This window comes from Papaver somniferum, chromosome 1 (assembly GCF_003573695.1).
Source record: "Papaver somniferum cultivar HN1 chromosome 1, ASM357369v1, whole genome shotgun sequence".
NCBI classification, from domain to species: domain Eukaryota; kingdom Viridiplantae; phylum Streptophyta; class Magnoliopsida; order Ranunculales; family Papaveraceae; genus Papaver; species Papaver somniferum.
Window position 1 is genome coordinate 245,653,973 of NC_039358.1, and position 24,960 is coordinate 245,678,932.

The following is a 24,960-nucleotide window of genomic DNA, read 5'->3' on the forward strand; positions in this document are numbered from 1 at the left end:
AAGTTTAGGAATTTCCTTAGAGTATAAAACAGGCCATATAAGATCTGCAGACGCTGCTACTACATCAATTTCGCTAATAAGCATATACTTAACCATGATAAATAAAAAAAAATCGATTGAAGCAAAATACTGAGTGGAATTACTTGAGCTAAAATTGAGAATTTTGGGGTGGGTTACCTGATTGCTTTGTAGTAGCAATTTATAGAAAATTTTAGCACTATATCATTTCTTTAACTACTCTTCAAAGCTTGTGATTTATGTGATGGTGGTGAAGAGGAGGTCGGTAGACCTAAGAGGTTGCTGACTTGCTGCAAAGGATGTTACATCAGTGTTATAGTGCTAGAACTGTAAGAATCCTGTAACCATTATTCACAACAGTGCAGACCGGGAGACAACCAGAAATAATGTGAAGATCTACTAACGAGGGACAACACGGCCAACCTAACTATTACTGCACAAAAAGGGCTAACAACAGGCAGACTAATACTCATCAAAATTATCTTCACAGATCTGGCATAATTTCGCTAGCTAGAGTATCATCGATTTGCGACAGATTAGTAGATAACAACAAACAAGTTTTATTAAAATCAATGAATCAATTTACATACAGCTGCTCCTTATTCACACCAAAATAACTTAAATGCACGCTAGTTGGTAAACGTTAATGGGTAAACAAGTCGATGAGCCTCTGAAACATCCATTAGCAATTTCAAAGTTAACTCTCTGAGTTGGATGAAATCCGTCCCAATAGTGATAAGCATTCTTGTTCTTGCATGGTGTCTGATTCGGAAGACAGAGTGAACTTGCATTTGAAATGGAACAACATGGCGCATTTCCTCCAGAATAGCCTAAAATTAACAGTGGGTTAGTTTATATGGGTAGTTTATCTACATGAAAATTTTAGGGGGGGAATTCGGAGAAAAAAAAAGAATTTACCATATTTGAGAGGAGTAATGGCTTGTTGATAGGTGTTTTCGAAGACATCTCCATAAATAAAAGTGGAGCCTTTCAAGGTGGATGTAAGATCTTGAATCATATTTGTAACTCCGAAATTGAAAATCTTAACCAGATCATTAATACCTTCTATACATGGAGTAGTTGGTCCTGGATTAAAACTATTAACTACTGATGGTAAACACCCAATCGGACCCATTTCAAACACTAGAAATTTCCTTGCACCTATATGATACATATTTTTTAGATGTTGTTCGAGTGTTGATACCAAGAGAGCACCATATTGTTGAGGTGTATAGATTTTGCTGCTATTGTATCTTGTTGGTTGCAGGTAATTGTTGAGGTAGTCATTGCTTCCTATTACAACAACAACTATGGACTTGGCCAAATATTTGGTTATCTTTTTCCGTGTTTTCAAGGATTTAGGCAAGTCAAAATGGACTGTTTGTTTGAAGTAATTCACTTGGTTTCCCAAGATCAAGTTGTCTCCCTGTATCAAAAAGATAAAAGTATAAGAGCATGAAGCAGAAGTCGGTTTCAGAAATTAGAAGCAAGATTTTGTTCATGGTCTGTTTAGAAACAATTTAAGAAGTTATTTTTCAACTCGATAGAAGTAAAAAGCCAAAATTTAGTTAGGCAACACACTTTATAATGACTTTCAAAAGCAAAAGTTGAATTTTTGTGAATCAAAATGTTCTTTTGCTTATGAGTTCTAGATTGGCTTAATTAAGTCCGAAAGTCAAATGTTAGTTTGATAACTAATTTGAAACAAAAAAAATTTACTTTTTCTTTTTTGATCGATAATGAAGATTATATTTTATCAAAAGTGGAGTACAAAAAGGGTTATACCCAACCAAAAAGAGGAGGAAAGAAACCGAAAAAGAGAAGAGAAAAAAAAAGATCCTGAAAAACAAACAAAAATCCCAGGAAAAACTCAAAAAACTAAGAGGATCTCCAATGGTAACTTAGTGTGAATCCTAACTGTCAAGGTTTCTTTATGAATGTGAGATAGAATTTGTCTGATTTAAGGATGTCAAAAATAATCCATCTCCAACCATAAACCAAATTTATTAGTTGAAAACATTTTAAACCATTGATTTGAAAATTAGATATTTAACTACTGAATTAATAACCTTAGGTTGTGATGATTAGGATGTTTACATCCTCTGAGGAAACCTCTAAAACCAGAGGATGGAGTAGAGGATGTGAGAATAACTACCTGACAGATCATCCTTACATTTATCTTTAAAGTTTTCATTGGAGAAGTTTTTTTCTTAACGGAAAATGGGTCATTTGTCCAAATGTTTTTAAATCACGGTTCAAATAGACGAGTAAAAAAATAGTTTGGGTGAAATGGACAAAAAAATTTAGCAAGGATGAAACTGGATTCATCCTAGCTTAAACTTAAAAAATAGCAAGGATGAAACTGGATACATCCTGTTTAAATTAAAAATAAGAAAAAATATTTGAAAATTGGAAGGATGAAACCGGTTACATCCTAGCTGTTTTCAAAAATTTTGGCCATTTAAATAGTATCAAAATCTAACTGTCCTTTTCACCCAGAAATTGTTGATTTTGATCTTTTTAACCAATTTTTTATTTTCTTAAAATACAAAAAATCCTATGTGACCTAAAGCATAGGAATTCTCCAAAGTCTGGTTGGAGATGCTCTAAGGTGGTCGAAATAAGCACTTAAACCAATTCTCAAAAACCTTCACTTCTTATTTCTTAAAAGTGCAAACTACATTTGATGCTAGACTAGTTGTCAAGGTATTACAAGAATAATACTTTCAACCTAATTAAGTCGAACAACTACTTTCAAATATTGTATCCAAATACCCTTACGATAATTATGAATAAATAAGTGAAATTAAAGTGTAATTACTGTTGCGGTTCCTGATTCTGGAAGAATACCAGCTGCTCCAGATGCATAGTTTATACCTGTTGTTACTTTGCTCCTTTTTACTTTTGACAAACCTAAATACGGGGGTACAAACGGTAATCCAAGCCACGCAGCTGCCAAATGAAATTATGAAACCAATTTTGTTATAAATTAACTTGAATTTAGAAAGCCAGTACTCTGGTAATACACTCTTGGAGAATTTATTGTACACACACCTAGATAATCTACGATGGTGTAGCCGTTGGTGAACCTGCCACTAGCTCCATTCGGATAATCGACTCCATATGGTTTATAATTTCCTTTTGCTAGTGTTTTAAGATAATTGTTGTTTCCACTGTCAACCACAGAATCACCAAACACATACATTGCTGGTGCAAGTTTATTTGCATGCACTACTGATGATGCAAGAACAAGACCTTGGCTGGTTGAAGAAAACTGATGAATCAGAAAGAAAGATAGACCAATGAACAGAGAAGCGTACTTCATGACAACTCTTTATTAGAGATTTTGAATGAGTGTACTGTAATCAGTGTTATAGGGTGTTATCCTTTATAGGGTTAATTAGAAGTTCTAGAATTTTCTACTGTTTGATTAGATTAATCAAAAGTTGATTTTGCATAGAAATTATTATCAACTAGATGTTCGATAAATATGACAAGATTAGGTCAAGTTTGAATTGTTTTAATGGCTGCTTTTTAGAAGAAATTAACAACTATTGAAATGAAAAGAATTCCTCCAAGAAAGTAGAAAACAGACGTGCTACCTCCTCCTATTTCAACAATGATTTTCGAAGAGTAGGACTAAATTTCAGCCAAATGAATTCTTCCCGTTCAATTGATACGAGCACCAAAAAAGGGTTGTACAATTGTACCATGTTGCATATATAGGAATTGTTTGTCTCTTTACTCTTTTAGAAGTTGAGTCAAGTCAAAATCTGTAAATTTCTCAAACTGATGATAAGAAGGATAATAATGTGTCCCAGCACAAATGTCGTGCAGTTTGATAGATTATCTTGGATCTTTTGAGCAAATGAGCGATGCATGCCCCAGGGATTAGGTACGCATTATGGTTTGTTTTTCTTGTCACCATCATAATCAATGTCACGATTACAAATTTATATCTAATTAAAATTTCAAAAGCCGTCGGTGTCCAATTAGGCAATCACATGATGCATGATAGAGTAAGGATTACACAAAGTCGCAAATCAACAGAAAATGTCAAGAGTAACGTGGATTATAGTATACCTAAATTAGTTGGTCTAATCATCCGATCCTCAATTAAGCAAACAAGCGCGTGTGAGTGTGACACACTAACGGTAACCTGAATAGGCAAGCGGAGAAATTTATACTAGTAGAACGAAGTCGCTTAATCAGATAAATATTCTAAGAGCGTCCACAATGGACGACCAGAACTATAGTTGTGGTCGAGAAACTAATCGCAGTGGGACGACTAAAACTAAATATAGTCTAGTATTTTTACTGTTTTAGAGTATATTTGGTCCATGATCTGGACCAGAACTAAATTTGGTCAGGCGGAATTATAAAATGCATTGCATTATAGGCATAAATATAATCTAGGTTTGAAAAGGGGCGGATGTATAGCATAAGTATAATCTTGGTTTGAAAAGGGGCGGATGTATATTAACCGTCTGCTTGTGAGGCATAGATATAAATTACACCTGAAGGGCGTGGATATAAATTACGACTGATGACAGGCGAACTTTTAAAATTCGTTTGATTTAGGCGGTGATTATACTAAAACCCCATCAAACAAACATTATATTCACGCCCCACAAAACTAGGAGGAGAGAAGCTTGTTCTGGTTCTGTAGTAAGCAACAATGGTGATATTTAGTAGAATAATCAAGAAATCCGCATCCGCATCTTCTATATAAAATATTTATAGAACATGAATTAATAATTTTTCTTTATAATAGAAAAAGATTAATCATCAAGAACATCATCAGACGACATGAAACTAGTTGGAATTCTAGTTATAAGTTGGGCTCCAACATCTTTCTGAATCACAATCTCTAATCTCTGAAAAAAGAAATTATATTTCTTGACACCAACATCAAACCTAGACAAATTATTATGCAGCCTCTTAAATAAACCCACTGTTTCCTCACCAAGCTCGCCAAACGTCGTGAAAACCAGGGTTCCAAAACCATAACCTAGAACATGAATTTGGTTATTACTAATGGAATATGAAGTAGATTTTTTTAGATGCATTTTTTCAAACAGCGTATAGGCTCCATCAAACGAACACTATAATCACGTCCCTTCTAGAGAACCTAGAGTATTGTTCCGTCCGACTAATGGGCGAAAGTATAAATTACGCTTGGTTGCGGCCGACGTATTATTCTCGCCTAATGGGGCGAAGCTATAATTAAAGCCTGTCAAATGGTGACTACTGGATTCGTTTCATTTGATGCGTAATTTGTACGTTCGTCTGGTATTACACGTAAATATAATCTCGCTTCATATATATATGCGCATATAATACGTTCGCCTGTAAATGAGACGGGAATAACGTTCGTCTGTGAGTGAGCGGAGATTGAACCAGTGCTTGACTATAATTTACTCCATATCCGCTGTGTTCAACATGGACTATAACAAAAAAAAATTTGGTATTTTTAAAGTTTTCGCTCTTTGGTTATAATCATACCATTGGAGTTGCTCTAAGGGTATACAACAAGTTAACAGGTATACGGGTATACAAATTAACAGAATCCATATTCTCATTACCTCTAATTAAGAATATCTACTCAAGTTAATTATTTGTTATTTTGAGACAGAAAAGTTGTCGAATATTCAGCGCTTGGTGAGTTCTGAGCATTTAACTTTAAAATACCCCCTTGTTTTTAATAGTATTTGGGTTTCCAACTCAAAACCAATTGGAAATAAGTGGAAAGACCCTCATGCATATAAAAAGGATCTAGTCTAGGAAGATTAGCAATGTGGGACGAATCCTCAACAGTTTTTGCATTCAGTATGGAATATTTTTTGGAAATGTATTCAATATGCAATTTCAATTCTCGTAATGTTTTATTACCAAAACCAATCTGCAGTCACAGAGGGAAAGGAATCAACCAAGTTACACTGGATCAAACCTTAACTTGTTGATTAAAATACATTAAACCTTAACTTGTTGATTAAAATACAATATTGCAGGTACATAATTGCCATATTTGACTTAGTATTAACTTGTGTTGTTTATATATGTAGCCCTTATCCGACGGGGTATGATCATGCGTCATGTGATTGGGCATCCTATGGGCAATAAAAACAATAAAAATGAATTCTGACGGAATCTTTTTTTTCTCTATAAATATGAGCATGTTATGTACATTAAAATTCCACAACCAAGCTACTACGATCATATAATCAAAACCATGGCAAAAACAACTTCTTTGTGTTTCTCTCCACTTTTTCTTGGTCTTATGTTCATTTCTATCGTCTTGATGTGTTCTCAGTAAGCTTTTATTTTTTCCTTCATTCCTAATTGCTTTCTTTAATTTGTTCGTATATACTTGTTGATAGTAGTAGTTCAATACTAATTTTTGTTCTTGTCATTGTTATTGTTGTTGTGGTTGATAGAGGTGTGAACGGCGAAATCTATTGTGTGGACTGGTCGATGGATACTTTTCAGACTGATAAGAATGGGGTTTGTGTAGAGTGGTGCAAAGCTGCCGCCACTATTTTTAGAATAACGACCAACTATATCCATGATATATTTAGCTTTGAAGCAACCAAATGCTTATGTTGCTGGGAATATTTTCTCTAAACTCATATAATATACTGTCTGCAGTCTGATAAATTCGTTTAGCAGTACGCCAGTACACCAGTATATATTATCTAGCTCATCAGTTTCTACAATAATATGATCAGAGATCACGTACGTATTTCTTCATCAGTTGTCTAGTGTATGTCTAGATCTCATTACAGACAATGTATCGTGCCTACTTTTATCAGTCCTGTGTGTTATCCTTTAATCAGCATTTGATCCTCTTTTTTTTCTTGGTATTTTTATATCGTGTGATATTATATTTTATGGGAAAATAAATTACATGTATGTCTAGAAGATAATGAAGAACATCATGAAACAAGAAAAATAAAATCCAAATCCAAATAAAAATACAAATTACGAATAATTCATGAAAAAAATGAGCGATAAACTGTAATAGTATCCAATTTTTGGACATATCATTCCTTCTATAAATTTACAAAATCAGTATTATGTTAATTAATAAACATGGGTTATAGCATACAAAATTAATTATTCCAATCGTTGTCACTGAATCCGGATGATGAATCCAAAAACAATATGTTTGATATCTCATCTTGCTAGTCAGATCACCAACTTAAGCAACGAGTCCTCCATAGACAATATCACAGTTTTTGGTTGTTTGTGAGTTCTTTCCGGTTTAATTAAAAATCAACTGCTTGCATTTGATAAGAACATCTGAACTAGACAAATCGACTACGTACAAGAAGATGCACGATAGCATCAAAAGCTGGATCGGACGTTATAGTATCGTAAACAAAAAATTGCTCCTCGTTATGTTGTTCACTTCAAAGAAACTGAAATGTAAAAAGTTACTTGAAAAATGTTGTTTTTCCAAAAGTAAATGCCACAATTATAATTTATAATTTCGTTTTTATTTTTTTATGTCTAAATAAAATTTGTTTTTTAAATGTCTAAATAAAATTTCGAAAGCCAATCAGGCAATCACAGGATGCATGACAGCATTAAACAAGTCATGCAAATATATGCCAGGAAAATGCAGTATAATTATTATTATTTTCATAATCATGGATTATAGTATACCGAAAATCATTAGTCTAATCAAATTCTCGATTAAATAATCTTAATTTTAATTCAACGCGAAGTTAAGTAGAGTAATAATAACTCACAGATTAAGTTGCCGACAAGTTATCTAGACTTGTTAGAGTAGAAAGATTAAGCAGCATTTGGTTGTTAGATTCTCCAATTGAGATCACTGCCACAGTGCAGGATGAAGCATACTATGTAAACAGTCAATCTTAATCAATTCATTTTTCAGTTCCATGAAAAAGAAAAAATAATAACTCACAGATTAAGTTGCATTTAATTTGGTTTTTTTAGGTTCTTATCTCATTTCATATTTACCAGTAGCAACTGAGATTTTTTAGATCAATTTTTATCTTTTTATAAAGGTGGGAGTAAACATCAAACACATAGTGACACAGCGCGGGCTTCCTTGCTGAGCATTACATTGTATTTAGAACTGGGCTTAGCATTTTATACGATTTGGGCCTCCGCAAAACGACACTCTCCCTTCCCAAAAATTCTTGATTCCTTTTACTAGCAGACAATCATGACTTCTCCTTGTGTTTCAATATAATAGTCCCGTTTTATATATACGATTTTATCATAATGATTTTAATAATTACTACACATTATCATAAGACTTAATTTGACTCACGAGATTTTGTAACTATAAATATCTTATATTTCTTTTATCCAAATAATTATAAATTAGGTTACGCTTCCAACTAATTAAAATAATATTTTTTGATAAAAAAACCAGGTAAATTGTCTTATTTGGCCTTAAATAAATTTGTTTTTGTACGATCCCCAAAGATCGGTGGTATTAATTAGACCATTATGCGGAAACTTCATCTGATGCGCAATAAATGTAATTACATCCTCCCAGAAATTATTCTTAGGTCGCAAGGCCACTTACCCATATGGCCTAATGCATTATCATGATGCAAAATTGGCTCTATGACAATATTCCTCTTAACGCGACAGAAACTTGAGATAAAGATTTATCTCATGCAATGGCGCATCTTTCAGCATGTGCCATGGTAAAAACATGGGATGTTACGCTTGTGAAATATTGCAAACAAGCAAGGAACAACTTTTCTGGTTCCTCAATATCTACAAAGTTTTCCTGCTCCGGCTTCTTATTCGGCTTAAACCAACAATTAGTGTTGTAATATCCAAGTTTTCCACAATGGTAGCATTCAACTTTGGATTTATCTTTCTTGCACGGAGAGCCATTTTTGATGATGTTCCTTTGCTGGAGCTTCCCTCGTCAGCGATAACGGCCTTGCTTTTCAAAGCATGCTCTAAAGAAGTTGTCTTTCTTTGCTTCATCCTGTACTCATAAGCACACAGTGAACCCTCTAATCCTTCAATGGTTAGAATAGACAAATCCTTTCCTTCTTCTATTGCAACAACAACGTAATCAAAACTTTCTTTCAATGATCGCATAATCTTTTCAACTACACGATTATCAGCTAAAGTCTCACCATTTACTCTCAACTAATTCACAACAACTTGAACGCGAGAAAAATAATCAGAAACGGATTCAGATTCATTTATGGATAGAGATTTGAATTCACCTCGTAAGGTTTGCAACCTTACACTTTTCACCTTGTCATCGCCTTTGTATGCTTTCTGCAAGATATCCACGCTTGCTTAGATGTTTTCGCAGCTGAAATCTTTTTAAAAAATGCGTCATCTAGGGCTTAAAGTATGAAGTACAAGGCTTTCTTGTCCTTCTTCCTGTTCTCTCTCAAATCGTCCTTTTTGGCTTGAAGAAGAGCTGCACCAACTGTTGGATTTACATCGAAGAAACCAGCCTCAAAAATCTCCGTAAGCTCCTGAAAACCAAACAAGACTTTTATCTGGATACTCCATCGATCATAATTCTTCCCACTAAACTGTGGAACTTGAGGCTGTACAGAATCTTTCGTTGTAGCCTTTTATCAAACACCTAACATGCAAGAATTTAAACAGCGCAAGCTTAATGATCGAGCACTAGCTCTGGATGCCAAATGTAGGATCTAACTATTGTTAGTCCACCTGAAATCACAACAAAGTATAGAAGAATGGGATATGAAGAATAAGAGCTATTATTGATGACTTATACTTCAGTTCTCTGTACTAAGAAAACAAATAACACCGCCTATTTATAGGTGTTTACAGAGGACTAGCCAGTAGAAAACTAGCCAGTAATGCTAACAAATCGAAACAATTATTCCTAAATACTCGGTATAACTGACAAAGACCAAGTACTGTGATTTATTCAAAACTGAAAGATAAGAAACTTAGCTTATGTTTGATATTAAATTCCAACACAGGTTGATCAGACATTTTGCTAAGGAAGTGGCACATCAGGTTGATGATCTCTTGATGTCGTCCAGTAGAGTGGTTTCTCGATTTCGTCCAATTCGAAAATCAATTTCAACGGACGATTCAAAGATATATAAAAAGTAAAAGCGGCAACCGCAAACATCAGATATGGAACCCATATATATCTATCTTTGAGTATGATTGAAATTGCCATGCTAAATGCAATTACCACACTCAATACCGATAGGATGAGACTTCCAACACCTCTCTTCAGTGTTCTTGGCAATACTTCCTTAAAATTCCCTTCATTATGATTGACAATATAGATAGACAAGAACAGAAGAATTGCTGTAGTTGAAGAAAAGAGAGCTACAGCATCGGCCACCATGAATGCAAGGAATGACTGCTTTTGCAAGTGTACAGGCTTTCCTTTCTCAGTTGCATCAGTACCATCACTGAAAGTTCCACCAGGTAGTGTAATTGCTGCCGCAAATGCAACCGTAGCTACCAGAGCTGCCACTACCAGACATGATTCGGCTGTACGTATCATGTATGCCTCGGCTTTTTTCACTAAATCTTTGTGTTCCCGAGTGAAAACCTCTTGAGGAGTTTCACGATCATTATTTCTCATACTTCTGAAAGCACGTGGTACCCTCTTATTCACTTTCTTTACAAGAAAAAAAAAACCCAGATTACAATTAGAAACACTTGGTATATATTTTACTTGCTAGACTTATTATAAAGAGTAAAAACAATAGAAAACGCACCTTAAACCAAATAATCTCACTTTGCATTTGAGCAACAGGGCTAGAATAAATATTTAGCCGAGAAGGAGGTGCAATCTTGGCAGCAACATGTAACATATTACCACCATTTGAATCCACTGGGCGAGTAGTTAAAATCTTCTCATCTGCGTTCATGTGATCATACAAGTAATCAAACATTTTTTCCTGTCTGTTTTCGACCGCTATTTGAAATATGTTTCTCTGCTCTTGAGGAATCCAAAGCTGATCCGGATATTTTGAAATGCATATATTCACAATGTCAATTGATCCATTTTTTGTCGCACTATTCAAAAAATCCGAGCGGTTAAAAAAATGATACACGTCTTCTCCGGGCATGTCCGAAAACTTTTCAACAATTAACTTTGCCAATTTCAGGACATTTTTGGATTTCCGTTTACCATGGTGAAACCCTGCAAATGAAACCAATCATTAAGATGTAACTGAAAACAAAAAACTAATGGCCAACCGGCAACCGTGCAAGAAAAACTAAAGCTTAATCAAGTAAGTTCTCTGTGAGGAATGAGAATGACTAGAGGCTTACCCCTAGATTTATGATCGAACCAGAGTAGCACTCTGAGAAATATAGATGGCATCTCATCAGTAATTGTGCTTAGGCGATGATCTACAAAAGAGAGGAGATTATTATTTATTCACTTGCAAAAAAAAATAAAAAAAAATCATGACTTCAAATTTGTCAGGTGGAGGTATTTAATGATTTCAGAAACATATACGTACATGTTAGGAAAGACAATATCGATTCCTCATAGGCCGTTGGGATCGAAATATCCTTTTCTGCTAGAACGCATAGTGCAGTGTTGCCATCATTCCCTTGTGCAGTGGCTAAACTTGCGTGTCTACCGATTAGTTTAAATGCCAATTCTGCAAATTAATATTAATCTCTGACATGAGTTAATGCTCATCATATGCCACAAAGAAATAAAAGAACAAAATATAGATTTATAATTACCGTATAAACCAGCACGAGTTATACTGCATATAAGTTGAGCTCCCAAATGACCTTGAAAGTTACTTGGTTCATCTTTCATCTCATCACAGAGGAATGTAATAATTTCTTGGTGCTCTTTATTGACATAAATAGCAGCATTGAGCAGCGGATTCAACTTATTTTCATTACATATACGTGTTAACTCTTTATGTTTTTGCACCATTGCTTTAACAGCATCTTCAAGCCCAGCAATAACAGCAAGATGAAGTGCTGTATTACCATCGTAGCTGTCTTTCAATTCAAGTGCTTCTACGGACATGAGTTTGACCAGTTCTAGTACGAATTTTGAGTGCCCTGAACCAGCTGCAACATGCAATGCAGTCCTTCCGCTTCCTGTGATACGAGCATTCACTGAACAAGGATTTTTTTCCAGGAAATCTCTCGCTGATTCCCAATTACCGTTCATTGCAGCAAGTAATAGAGGTCGATTAAGATCCAGCTCCCTAATATATTCTGTAACAAGCTTCAACAAGTTAAGTGTTTGATATGGATATTGTATATTGAAAACTATTTTTTTTTTCATGTTATTTTGAGTGAGTATGAAAATGAAATCGGAGTTCATAATTTACCTGCAGTTTGATGGCAGTAGGGGAAGCTAGAACTTGTAGTACCTAGTTCTAGTTGCTCTTCAGCAGAGATACGAACTTTGTTTGAGTACTTTGAGACCGCTCCTACGGTGGCATTGAAAAACCTCCTTATAATTCCCATGATACAGTCTTTTGCTAGCTGCTACAACTTTTTTGTTAAATCTACTTAGAAAAAACAGAGGACGGATTTCTTATTTCAAATTTGATCGATGATTGAGGGAGAGAAATATTTTGTAATCTGAAAATTTATCTGGAATAAAGTAGAGTTAACTAGAAGAGATACTCCTATATATGGTGATTTTTTTTTTTTTTTGAAACATTAATAAATGAATAAAAAAACTAGAAGTTTAGTACATAGGAATACGTCATTCCTTATACGTCATTCCATTGAAAGTAATGGAAGTTAAGAAATTAGGAATTGTGTGATCCCAGACGGAAGTGATGAAATTATTAATTTCGTTGGTCTCCGCTGTGTTGTTTACAAGTCCATCCGTTTCTTGGTTTCCTTCCATTCGCTGCTTGGTTTTCTTTCTTTGTAGATATGTATGAATGCGTGGTGTGGAATAATTTGGAGAGCGAGGAACATTTCTTCGATCAACACTTGAAGGTTCCAAGGTGGTGGTATTTTTGTTTCGATGAGTGGCACTAGATTGGTGGAGTGTGTCTAGAACCAAACTTTTGTCCATGGGTGGTCTATTGCCAGTTGGTATATATGGTACGTCTGTTTGAGTATTGATTATATGCATCGTATTACCGAGGTTGATTGTCAAAGACTCTATGAGCTGCAAACTCGTATACTGAAGTTTAATGAGTCAACCAAAAGATCGAGTCAACCAAAACATCCTTGGTGATAAGACGTGGACAGAGTTCTCGCGCAACACCACCTAGCTCCCACTCCCTTATCGCCATCCACGATAAGTAGTTATGAGGCGGCTGGCTTCATAATCATTTTGCTGCCCCTTGCATAAACTCACGTTTGTGCCTTTTTTTTCTTTTTTTTTTTCTGTTTTCTTTTTTCATCGTCAAAACAATTTTTTTTCTGGAAAAAAGATTATATTAAAAGAAAAAAGAGAATACAAACAAATCACTCACTCACGGGTGCTTTCCAATTGCTCCAAATAAGGCTAGGGGAACAAACTTAAAAGTATCTGAATCAAAAGACCAAAGTACTACCAATTGCTTAACAAGATCAATGATCTCGTTCTTTTTATGTCATCCCCAAAAACTCTCGCATTCCTCTCCTTCCAAAAAATCCAACAAATAGCATAACGAATAATTTTCCAAACCACTTTAGCTCTTCCAAACAAGACGTTCGTAGTCCAAGCTTCAAACAATTGAAACAACGTTCTCAGCATTGGCCAAGAGATTTTGAAGGCCTTGATGAAATAATCCCAAACCATGAAAGAAAAAGAACAATGCATAAACATATGATTTGTGGTTTCTTCTTCGCCTCCACACAGCACACACAAAGCGCTTTCTATTTGAATACCTCTATGAGACAACATATCTCTAGTTGGGAGAGACTCATGGAAAGAAGCCCAGATTGTAAAGCTTACCTTGTTAGGTATTGTACTCTTCCGAAGGTGTCTGTCAAAATTACACGGAATTTGATCTCCTGACAACAGTTCATAGCACCTATTGGTGCTAAAGTTCTGAATAATGATTACCTCATCGTCGTCATCTTCCAACGTTGAGATAGGGATGTAGCGGCACAGCAAATCCTACTCCAGTCTCTCATTTTCATTCAATCTCCTCTCGAACGTACAATTCCATCTCCCATTGGCATTCTATCTCCCATTGGCAATCATCTCGGCTATAGAAGCTTCCTTATCTCTTGTTGCTTTATTAACAACCGGAAAAATATCTTGCAGACGACCTCTTTAAATGCATTTATCCTTCCAAAAACGAGTGCCTTTTCCATTCATCACCGTGAAGACATCCAAGTCATGAATAATAGGAACCAAATTAACCACATTCTTCCATTGACTCCGGCACTGTGAATTATTATCAACATCCGGAATTAGCAATTCGTTATTCCTTTTGAACTTTTGATTCACAATATTCCTCCAAAGGCTATGCTTATTCCTTGAAAATCTCCAATTCCGTTTTACTAGTAACGATTTATTGGTTGTCTTTAGATTTTTAACACACGTAGACCACCGTTCTCAATAGACTTACTAACCTTTTTCCAAAAAACCCAAACAAGCTTTCTTCTTCCCTCCACAATATCCCATAAAAAATTTCTCATAATCTTCACCATTCGCTTCTCCACACTCACCGGCAAATAATGAAATAAAGACAAGTAATAAATTGGTAAACTTGCAGGACAATTTTTAATCAAAACGAGTCTACCTGCTTTGTTTAAAGTTCTTTTCTCCCAAGTTTCCAACCTCTGCTCCATCCTTACCAAAACGTGTCACCAAACTGCAGTCCTTCTCCAATGTTCTCGTATTGGAATTCCTAGATATTGAAAAGAAACTTCTCTGTCTTGCAACCGATCTCTTTAGAGAGCACCTCGATCATCGGTAAATATATTTTCTTGAGAATACTTCTTTTATTTGTCAAAATTTAAGTATCTGGCCTGAATGTACGAGTATAAGAGTGTCGATTAATTGTTTCCTCGTCATCAAGTTGTTGCAACCTCTGTTGATGCATTTCTTACTAGATGTAAGTAATTTGAATAAGAACATACGCGTGTATATAGGAACTAAGCAGGGGGAAATAGTCGTTACAAAATAGTCTTTTGTACGATATATCAATGATCGAGCGATGAAGAATATGATATCAGTGATATTCATATTATCGTCAGAGCTATAGATTATAACTGAGGATAGTAATTCTATCGCTCAATTATTTTCTCATAATGGCGCAACTCATTCGCCATGCCACCTGATATGTCAAATAGGGTTTTCTAGGAAGTAGTATAGAATTTCTAAATCATATTACGTTTTGTTTGGAACTGGGGTTAGCGTTACATTTAAGAATAACCTAAAAGCCACATAAACTTAGTCATTTATATCTAATCTAATTAAATCATTAACCATAATTATAAACAAAAACATAAAGGAGATCAGAGGCAATGGAAAATTTTAGTTTTGAAAAAAAAAATTCTGTTTTTCTTCCCTTTTACATGACGAGGACATTACACGCTAGAATCAGCATCTTCAGTTGATAACAGATAATGAGTGTGTATCGAATATGAAATTTAAAGAAGTACACAAGATAAAAATACCTCATTTTGGAGACATCCTATGCTCGAGAAATCTGAGACTTCATCAAGATCATCATCCCATTGAAAATCTGAAGAACAAATATTGGAAACAACAGCTTCGCCTCGAGGAAGAGATTCATCAACATCCTGAGTATTTGAAGGGAAAGGTTGGCCTCGTGGTGGAGATTCATCATGAGTCTGCAAAAGTCACTGTCTGTCAACATAGCTTGACGGCAAGAAAGTAAGAATAAACTTTCCTCTAAATGGACAACTCGGGGGCTGAATTCACGTGAAATCTCGGTACAAGTTTAGTTGTTCAAACACCATAACTAGAATACAAATCACAAAAGTGAAACCTGAATGTTGAGACAAACAAAAACAAGACACGGCACTCCTAGATATTGTATTAGGAGAGTTAGATTTATGGGCTCGAGACCCATCTTCACAGTCTCAGTTTGAGACCCAAGACCACAGTCTCAGTTCACAGTTATCACCACTGTTATGGACAGTCCAATAATTCCACTGTGATGGACAGTCCAATGATTCAACTGTTATGGACAGTCCAATGATTCAACTGTTATGGACAGTCCATTGTAAGGTCGAACTCTAGGGTTGTATATCTTGTATAAGAGGCAGATTGAATGAATGAAGGATAGACGAAACTATTTTGATATATGAGTTTTACAAAATCTAACATGGCATCACGAGCCAGAGTTGATTAACACGAATAAACCCTAGAACAGTAACCATGGCGGATGATACAGAATCATCTAAAAGAGGAAAAGAGGTAGAAAACAACATGCAAAAGAAGAAACCAGAATATCATCTGGGATCCAGTGATGGACCAGGGATTATCATCACACCTATTGTATTAAAGGGAGCAAACAATGATGAATGGGCTAGAGCAGTGAGAAGATCATTGATAGCCAAACGAAAATTTGGTTTTGTTGATGGAACCATCAAAGAACCAACAGAACCTGAGGAGTTAGAGGAGTGGATTGCAGTGCATTCGATGCTGGTCTCTTGGATCAGCAATACATTGGAGACAAATATTAGATCAACGTTGGGGGATTATGATGATGCGAGCATGTTATGGATGCACTTGAAGAGGAGATTTTGTGTTGTAAGTGGAACTCGGATCTGCCAGTTGAAAGCTGCCTTAAGTGAATGCAAACAGAAGAAAACTGAGGAGGTTGCAGTGTACTATGGGAGATTGAACAAGATATGGGATGAGATGGTGACGTACATGAAGATACCAAAGTGTAGCTGTGGCCAGTGCACGTGTAACATTGCAACACAGGTTAGTACGTTGAGAGAAGAAGATTTCTTACACTATTTTTTGATTGGTTTGGATACCATGTATAGCTCCCTGCGTGAACAATTACTGGCAAGAGAACCACTGCCATCTATAGACGTGTCTTATCAAGCTGTGGTTAATTCGGAACGTCTAAAATTGGGGGAAGGAGTTGTGTCGTCTCAGACACAGGAAAATATTATGGCGTTCAAGGTTCAGTCAGATCAGCGTCCATACAATAATATGTATGATCCTAACAAATTTTGCAAGCATTGTAGCCGAGAAGGGCACTCACAGGAAGGGTGTTTTCAGCTGATTGGATACCCGGAATGGTGGGGTGACAGACAAAGAGGTGGAAGAGGATATGGTCGAGGAGGCCGAACTGGTGGTAGAGCTGGTGGTAGAGGACGTGCTGGTGCGTGCGGTTTTGTGAACAGCAGAGGAGGTAGAGGACAAGACAATATACGTGCGCATAATTTGAACATCTCGGGAGCAACAGCATCATCTCATCCTGCCACTGGATCTTCAGGAGATGCATCAGGACTGACAGGCGTGACTGCAAGTCAAGTTCAGCAGGTTCTTGAATATTTAAATTCAAGAAAAATCAGTTCCCAACTCCAAGGTAAGACAAATCAAACATCCTGGATTATAGACACAGGAGCTACAAATCATGTCACGTGTAAAAGAGATGATATGATAAATGTAAAGATATTAGAGCATGTTCAGTGGGACTGCCGGACGGAAATATGCTCACTCTGAGAAAATAGGAACAGTTATTCTTCCTGGTGGTTTGAGATTGGACAATGTGCTTTATGTGCCACAGATAACTTGTAACTTGATTTCGGTTACACAACTCATTGATGAGGTAGTATGTAATGTTCAATGTACTAACACTTTATGTCTTATACAGGACCGGTTGACGAGGAAGGTGATTGGAGTGGGTGAGCGACGAGGTGGACTATATATGTTCTGTGGTGTGCCTCCAGTTAAAGTGCTTACGGTGAGTGAAGATACGTATGAGCTGTGGCATCAGCGATTGGGACATCCATCAGAGAAAGTGTTACAACAGTTACCAGGTCTGGGTAGATTATTGAAGAAAAATAATGATGCGTGTGATATTTGTCCACGTGCAAAACATCGTAGAAGTAGTTTTGCTAGTAGTTTGAGCAAATCCAGTTGTAGTTTTGATTTGGTTCATATAGATTTATGGGGTCCTTATAAGACGTGCTCGTCTTCTGGAGCAATATTTTTTGACAATAGTAGATGATTTTTCAAGAGGTGTGTGGATTTATTTAATTCAAAGCAAAACTGAGGTTGCAACAATATTTCTTAACTTTATTGCGCTTGTGAAACGTCAATTTGGTAAAGAAATCAAAATTTCAGAAGTGATAATGGAACCGAATTTAATGCATTGCGTGGCTACTTTAAGACTAATGGAATAGTTTTTGAGACATCCTGTGTAGGAACACCTCAACAAAATGGAAGAGTTGAGAGAAAACATCAGCACATAATGAATGTGGCAAGAGCTTTGAGGTTTCAAGCAAATTTACCGATCAGATTTTGGGGAGAATGTGCTTTGACAGCAGCGTATTTGATTAATCGTACGCCTACACCGGTTCTAAATAACAAAACTCCATATGAAGTTCTATTTGGGAAACCGGCACCATATAGTCAGTTGAAAGTATTTGGTTGCTTGTGTTATGCACATGATCAAAGTAGTAAAGGGGATAAGTTTGCAAGTCGAGGAAGAAGATGCGTCTTTCTGGGTTATCCTTTTGGGAAGAAGGCATGGCAATTATATGACTTAGACAAGAGACAATTTTTAGTTTCAAGGGATGTAGAGTTTCATGAACATCAGTTTCCTTACATATCTAGGGTGCCTGATCAGCCAACTGAGACAGTTCAGGCTCATAATGACGTGTGTTGGAGTGATGATGAAGAAATAGTGCAGCAAGAGAACCCATAAGATATTACTGAGAACCCAATATACATTACTGAGAACCCAGAAGACAATACTGCGAACCCAGAATATATTACTGGGAACCAGGAAGGTATTACTGCGAACCCAGAAAACATTACTGAGAACCCGGAAGACATTACTGAGAACCCTGCAGATAATACTGAGAACCCTATGGTCTCGAAGGAAATGACGGACGCTAGTATGGGTAAAGGAAGGAGACAGAAGATTCCGTCTAGTAGGCTAAAAGGTTTTGTAACGCATACTGTACGACAAAATAGTCCATCTCATGCTCACTCTCCACAATCGTCATCCTCAGGTACGCCATATCCTTTGACATATTATGTTAGTTGTGATAAATTCTCTACAGTTCATAAAAAGTTTCTTGCAGCAATTACTGCTGGGTCTGCGCCTAAAAATTTCAAAGAAGCCATGAAGTATCCAGGATGGCGTAAGGCAATGGCAGAAGAAATACGAGCTTTGGAAGAACAAGGAACATGGGAATTAGAAGAATTACCGCCGGGAAAGAAAGCTCTTGGTAGTAAATGGATTTACACAGAGAAGTATGATGAGAATGGACAGTTGGTGCGACTCAAAGCTAGACTGGTGATCTTTGGGAATCATCAAGTAGAAGGGTTGGATTACAATGAGACATTTGCACCAGTGGCGAAAATGACGACAGTGCGGACTTCCCTAGCTGTGGCAGCAATTCAGAATTGGGAAGTACATCAGATGGATGTACATACTGCATTTCTTCATGGAGACTTGGAAGAAGAAGTGTATATGAAAATACCACCTGGATTTTCTCAAGGTAAGTCTAATATGGTGTGTAGGATGAAAAAAATCTTTATATGGTTTAAAGCAGGCACCTCGGTGTTGGTTTGCAAAATTGTCTGCAGCTTTGAAGAATTATGGGTTTCGGCAATCATATTCTGATTATTCTCTTTTTATCATGACTAAGGGAAAAACCCAACTTAATGTTTTGGTCTATGTGGATGATTTGATTGTTGCGGGTAATGATTTGGTTGCGCTTGATCAATTCAAACGTTACTTGGGACAATGCTTCAAGATGAAAGATTTGGGAAAATTGAAGTATTTTCTGGGTTTGGAGGTAGCACGGAGTGCACAAGGTTTTTATATGTGTCAACGCAAATATGCGTTGGATATCATCATGGAAGCAGGTTTATTAGGTGCAAAACCTGCAGAATTTCCAATGGAAACTAATCACCGTCTTTCTTTGGACAAAGGAGATTTGTTCACGGATGTGGAAAAATATCGAAGATTGATTGGGCGTTTGATCTATTTGTCCGTGACTCGGCCAGACCTAGCATATTCTGTTCATATTTTGTCTCAATTCATGCAACTGCCGAGAATAGCACATTGGGAAGCAGCTCTTCGTGTGGTTCGATATTTGAAGAAGAATCCTGGGCAAGGAATTCTGTTGCGCTCTGATAGTGGTCTTAATTTGAAAGGATGGTGTGACTCTGATTGGGCTGGTTGTCCATTAACTAGACGCTCGTTGACGGGTTGGTTTGTTCTTCTTGGGTATTCTCCAATATCCTGGAAAACTAAGAAGCAACATACTGTTTCTCGTTCGTCAGCTGAAGCGGAATATAGATCTATGGCAGCGGCGACGTGTGAATTAAAATGGTTGAAAAAATTACTGGGTGATTTGGGAGTTCATCATCCACATGGAATGCGTCTTCTCTGTGATAGTCAATCGGCTTTGTATATTGCTCAGAATCCAGTTTTTCATGAACGAACAAAGCATATTGAAGTTGATTGTCATCTGGTTAGAGATGCTATCGTGCAGAAGCTTATTACGCCTTCTTACACTCCTACAACAGTGCAATTGGCGGACATTTTTACTAAATCTTTAGAGAAAGCTCAGTTTCAGTTTCTTATGTCCAAGATGGGCATGTGTGACCTCCATGCTCCGTCTTGAGGGAGGGTATTAGGAGAGTTAGATTTATGGGCTCGAGACCCATCTTCACAGTCTCAGTTTGAGACCCAAGACCACAGTCTCAGTTCACAGTTATCACCACTGTTATGGACAGTCCAATAATTCCACTGTGATGGACAGTCCAATGATTCAACTGTTATGGACAGTCCATTGTAAGGTCGAACTCTAGGATTGTATATCTTGTATAAGAGGCAGATTGAATGAATGAAGGATAGACGAAACTATTTTGATATATGAGTTTTACAAAATCTAACATATTGTAATTTCAAATTGGTCCTAGTACATAAACAATGAAGGTATCTTGCAATCCCAGGCATTGATATGGCTAATGTTACTGTTTCAAGTTCAAGCAGATGAACTCTCATAAATGCCTCATATTACTTGTTTGGATAAGGTGGCATTACCCCCAAGTACCAGATTTAAAACACACAGAAAGTCAAAGTTAGTTCACTTTATATCTACGTGAGATGGCATATAGATGATGCCTCTTCTTCATAAGATGAAAAGGAAGGTGTTCAAACCAAATATGAACTCACGTTGTAAGAAAGTAAAGCTTCCAGTATCTGTTCTTCTTCTCCTTCAGCTGCACGTATTAATACAAAGCTTATAAGAGTGGCTTTTTAAACTACTTAATAAACAACCAGATATTAATAGACGCAATCGATTAGATTATATGGGATATAGTATAATCCGATGTACACACGATGTGCATCAACGGCTCTAGTCACAAACTTTTCTTTGAAGCCCATGGACATAAAACGGGAAATGGCCTTTAACCGACCGAATTTGATGTACTCGCCTGTGACATATCAAAGCTCCATCAATCAATACATACAACATGGTTCTATGGCCTAACTAAGAAAATCAAAACACCATGTATTACCCACCATTTCCCAGAAATGTGTAATTCAAATCACTGATTTCCGCAACACTCTCCAATTAAAGATTCTGCCATCTGCACCACACACAATTGCATTCGAAATGTTATAAACAATGTATGCAGGGGAAGTCATAGAAGAAACCAAAAATCAAAATCTAACTAAATATACTCTCATCAATCAACAGAATGAGCATAAACAATTGCTAAACAAGCATACACGGAACAGAACAGTCAGTTGAGTAAACCCGACCACTAAACAAACCCATTTCAAAAATATAACATAAACCCATTTCTGGACTAATCAATGAAACCCCAAATATTAAATAACAATACAAGTTTCATGGAAATTCCATTATTTCTTCAATAAACCCTAGCATTACCACCACAGAGAGAAATTTAAGGAAAAAAAAACAAAGGGTTTCAAAATGTAAAGAGATTTAACTCATGAAATTTTTCAGGTTCCCTAAGATTTTCTCCCACTCTCAGAAAATGTAAGACCAAATAGGGTTCGTGACTTGGTGGAAAAAACAATGAATTCTTTTCTTGATAAAGTGTGTTGGGCACGTGTGATTGAATCAACGGCTAGCATTCCATCATGACATAACACCCACGTGTATTCTCACTATAAGTAGCTCCATAAATATACAATGAAACGTGAAACACTGTAATATTACGCTTACTGTAATTCTACTTATAAGTTCTAGGGTGTTCTTTCGACAAATCAATAATCCCCAAATTCGTCGTCTGATCTCTCCAACCAATTTGATCAGAGCTGGTTTTCTGCTTCCATGGACGAAAGTGAAGGTATAGAAACTAGTTCTTCTTCTATGGTTACTTGTAAGTCTAATAATGAAGAGATTAAAATGTTTGATGAAATTACTGAGAGAAATGGAGAGGAAATTATCAAAGATCTTAAAATGATTGATGAAATTACTGAGAGTGATGGAGAGGAAGATGTCACTGATAATTTCGAAGTTGAATTTCTGGAAATTAGTTCTACTATGGCTAATAATGAGGAGCTTAAAGTGTTTGATGAAATTACTGACAGAGATGGAGAGGAAGATGTGACTGTTAAGATTAAAGAGCTTAAAGTGTTTGATGAAATTACTGAGAGAGATGGAGAGGAAGATGTAGGTTATGAATTCTTGAACATAGATTACAAGGGAAAGGCTATATTGTCAATAGAACCTGAGGATGCAGTGGTGAGGGATATTTCAGACAATGGTGATGATGGGTCAGAAGTGTATGATCCAGAAGAAGGATCGGGTTATGAATCTGATGACATTGATTTTAAGTCGTATGCTGAGGAGGAGGCTTTAGCATTACAAGCCAAGTTCGATGCTGAAGATCTCCCTGCCGGTGCAGAAGTCTCTGTCTCTTGGTTGGTGGTGGAGGACCAACCCACTGATAGCAGTTCAACTGTTCCCAAGCAGGTTGAAGAGGAGGATGATGGAGTTATGGTGAAGTTTAAATCGTTTAAAAGTTTCGATACAGTTGCAGATTTCTCTGACCACCATTTTCAATCAAAGCCAGTTACCGAATCAACGCAGGCATCACAAAAGTGGGTAAAGACGATTCAGCGGGATTGGAGACTTCTAAAGAACAATTTGCCTGACACTATATTTGTTAGAGCTTATGAAGAGAGAATGGATCTTTTAAGGGCTGTGATTGTAGGTGCTGCTGGTACTCCTTACCATGACGGACTCTTCTTCTTCGATGTTTACTTTCCACCAGAGTATCCTGATACACCGCCGCTCGTCAACTACCATGCACATAATCTGCGTATAAATCCAAACTTGTACAATTGTGGGTATGTTTGCCTTAGTCTTCTCAACACATGGCAGGGGCATACCGTTGAGCGTTGGACCCCAGGGCAATCCACTATGCTGCAAGTTCTTCTGTCTATCCAGGCACTGGTGTTGAATGAAAAGCCCTACTACAATGAGCCTGGATATGAGCTCGATGCTGGTACTTTACGAGGCGAGAAGCTTTCCCAAGAATACAATGAGAGCACATTTATTCTTTCATGCAAGACAATGCAGTACACGCTTAAGAATCCCCCAAAGCATTTTGAGGACTATGTACTGGGGCATTTCCGCCTTCGAGCATACACTATTTTGGCTACTTGTAAGGCTTACATTGAAGGTGCTCAGATCGGTTCTGTTGTTGAAGAAGAAGTGCAGGACGATAATGAGAGTGAAGAAGAAGTACAGGATGATAATGAGAGTCAAAAGAGCCGCTCCTCAGTAAACTTGAACGAGGAGGAAACCATTGTTGAAGGAGTGAAGGATGTAAATGAGAGTCAAAAGAGCAGCACCTCATTGCGCTTCAAAAACGAAGTGGGTACGATGGCAGGGAACCTTGCTCCAATGTTTATATCAAAAGGCGCTAAGAATTGTGAGCAGTTCATCTGTTTGGGAGACGCTTACAGGTTAGCTGAAGCAAATTACAGTAACATTTTTAAGGAACATTTCTACAAGCCAGTAGGAGAACAAGTTGGTGCCGCTGAATCTTAAGCCCTATTACATCCTTTTGCCCATTCACCATATCTCAAACTGAATTTCAACCTTTTGCTTATATTTTGTTCAACTCGGTCTCAGGCTCAGTCTCAGTCTCAAGCTCAAGGTAAAGTTCATTTTGGGACAAATAACCATTACTACTTAGCCTAGGTGTAGATATATAACTATTTAAGTGTCTATATTAGGGAATTATGCAAATGTTTTTTTGTTCAACTTCTGACCTCCACCTTCTGGAAGTTCTGGAAGACTATCACATTTGCTTACTATTGGGGAACAGTTTTTAATTGAATGTCTAATATCAGCCTTCCTTTATTTCTCATTCATTTGGTGTTTTCCGGCTCCAACTCTAGTTGTGTTTCAACCAGGTTAGTCCAGTTTTTGGCTGTGATTTTTTTATGCATAACGAAATGGTGAATTCCTGATTACTAACTCTGGCGGGAAAGATAGAAAGAAGATATATCTCATGTTGACCAGCTTTAGCTTCTTTTTCATGCTCAACCACTGACTGACTTAGAGTAAGAAACAGATGTACACTCTGAGGTAATGTTTTCTTCTTCCTGCTTCAGCACATTCCACTGGTTAAACTCTGGAACAGGGTGTTTCCAGCTGGGTATACAAACTGGCACCTGATTCTAGGATTTTTCTCATTTGCAAGATTCTGCGATTTTCATCGGTCTGATTCTAGCATTGGAATCAGACTGGTTTGAGCATTGGGCACTAGAGGGATCACAGTCGAAAATGAACAGACTTGTTCTTGCATTTGGTAGTTTCAATTGG

The 24,960-nt window shown here is 36.8% G+C and overlaps 3 protein-coding genes and 1 long non-coding RNA gene across 4 annotated transcripts; 2 read left to right on the forward strand and 2 right to left on the reverse strand.

Annotated features, from left to right (window-relative positions):
• Positions 1-558: 558 nt before the first annotated feature.
• Positions 559-3,364, reverse strand: LOC113339965 (GDSL esterase/lipase 7-like). The gene is made up of 4 exons (XM_026585183.1): positions 3,073-3,364; positions 2,840-2,970; positions 937-1,444; positions 559-848 (listed from the first exon to the last, which is right to left on the reverse strand). The coding sequence occupies exons 1-4, from the start codon at positions 3,341-3,343 to the stop codon at positions 637-639; spliced, it is 1,122 nt and encodes a 373-aa protein (XP_026440968.1). The 5' UTR covers positions 3,344-3,364; the 3' UTR covers positions 559-636.
• Positions 3,365-6,170: 2,806 nt separating this feature from the next.
• LOC113339973 lies at positions 6,171-6,930 on the forward strand. The gene is made up of 2 exons (XR_003355218.1): positions 6,171-6,330; positions 6,456-6,930. It is a non-coding gene; the product is annotated as an uncharacterized LOC113339973 (long non-coding RNA).
• A 2,444-nt stretch (positions 6,931-9,374) lies between these two features.
• Positions 9,375-12,480, reverse strand: LOC113275748 (ankyrin repeat-containing protein NPR4-like). Its single transcript, XM_026525311.1, has 7 exons — positions 12,342-12,480; positions 11,734-12,225; positions 11,502-11,645; positions 11,308-11,388; positions 10,749-11,176; positions 10,211-10,648; positions 9,375-9,608 (listed from the first exon to the last, which is right to left on the reverse strand). Exons 1-7 carry the CDS (start codon positions 12,478-12,480, stop codon positions 9,375-9,377), a joined length of 1,956 nt encoding a protein of 651 aa, XP_026381096.1.
• Positions 12,481-22,348: 9,868 nt separating this feature from the next.
• LOC113323712 (putative ubiquitin-conjugating enzyme E2 38) lies at positions 22,349-24,502 on the forward strand. The gene has a single exon (XM_026572059.1). The coding sequence runs from the start codon at positions 22,453-22,455 to the stop codon at positions 24,178-24,180; it is 1,728 nt and encodes a 575-aa protein (XP_026427844.1). The 5' UTR covers positions 22,349-22,452; the 3' UTR covers positions 24,181-24,502.
• Positions 24,503-24,960: the final 458 nt, after the last annotated feature.

Excerpts from the sequence above, each read along its gene's own strand:
- LOC113339965 (XM_026585183.1), bottom strand. The coding sequence starts at position 3,343 with ATGAAGTACGCTTCTCTGTTCATTGGTCTATCTTTCTTTCTGATTCAT. Across the intron at positions 2,971-3,072 it reads CACCATCGTAGATTATCTAG|CTGCGTGGCTTGGATTACCG; the intron begins GTGTGTGTACAA and ends TTCATTTGGCAG. Across the intron at positions 1,445-2,839 it reads CAGAATCAGGAACCGCAACA|GGAGACAACTTGATCTTGGG; the intron begins GTAATTACACTT and ends TTTTTGATACAG.
- LOC113275748 (XM_026525311.1), bottom strand. The coding sequence starts at position 12,480 with ATGGGAATTATAAGGAGGTTTTTCAATGCCACCGTAGGAGCGGTCTCA. Across the intron at positions 12,226-12,341 it reads CTACTGCCATCAAACTGCAG|AATATATTAGGGAGCTGGAT; the intron begins GTAAATTATGAA and ends AGCTTGTTACAG. Across the intron at positions 11,389-11,501 it reads GATATTGTCTTTCCTAACAT|ATCATCGCCTAAGCACAATT; the intron begins GTACGTATATGT and ends TCTCTTTTGTAG.
- LOC113323712 (XM_026572059.1), top strand. The coding sequence starts at position 22,453 with ATGGACGAAAGTGAAGGTATAGAAACTAGTTCTTCTTCTATGGTTACT.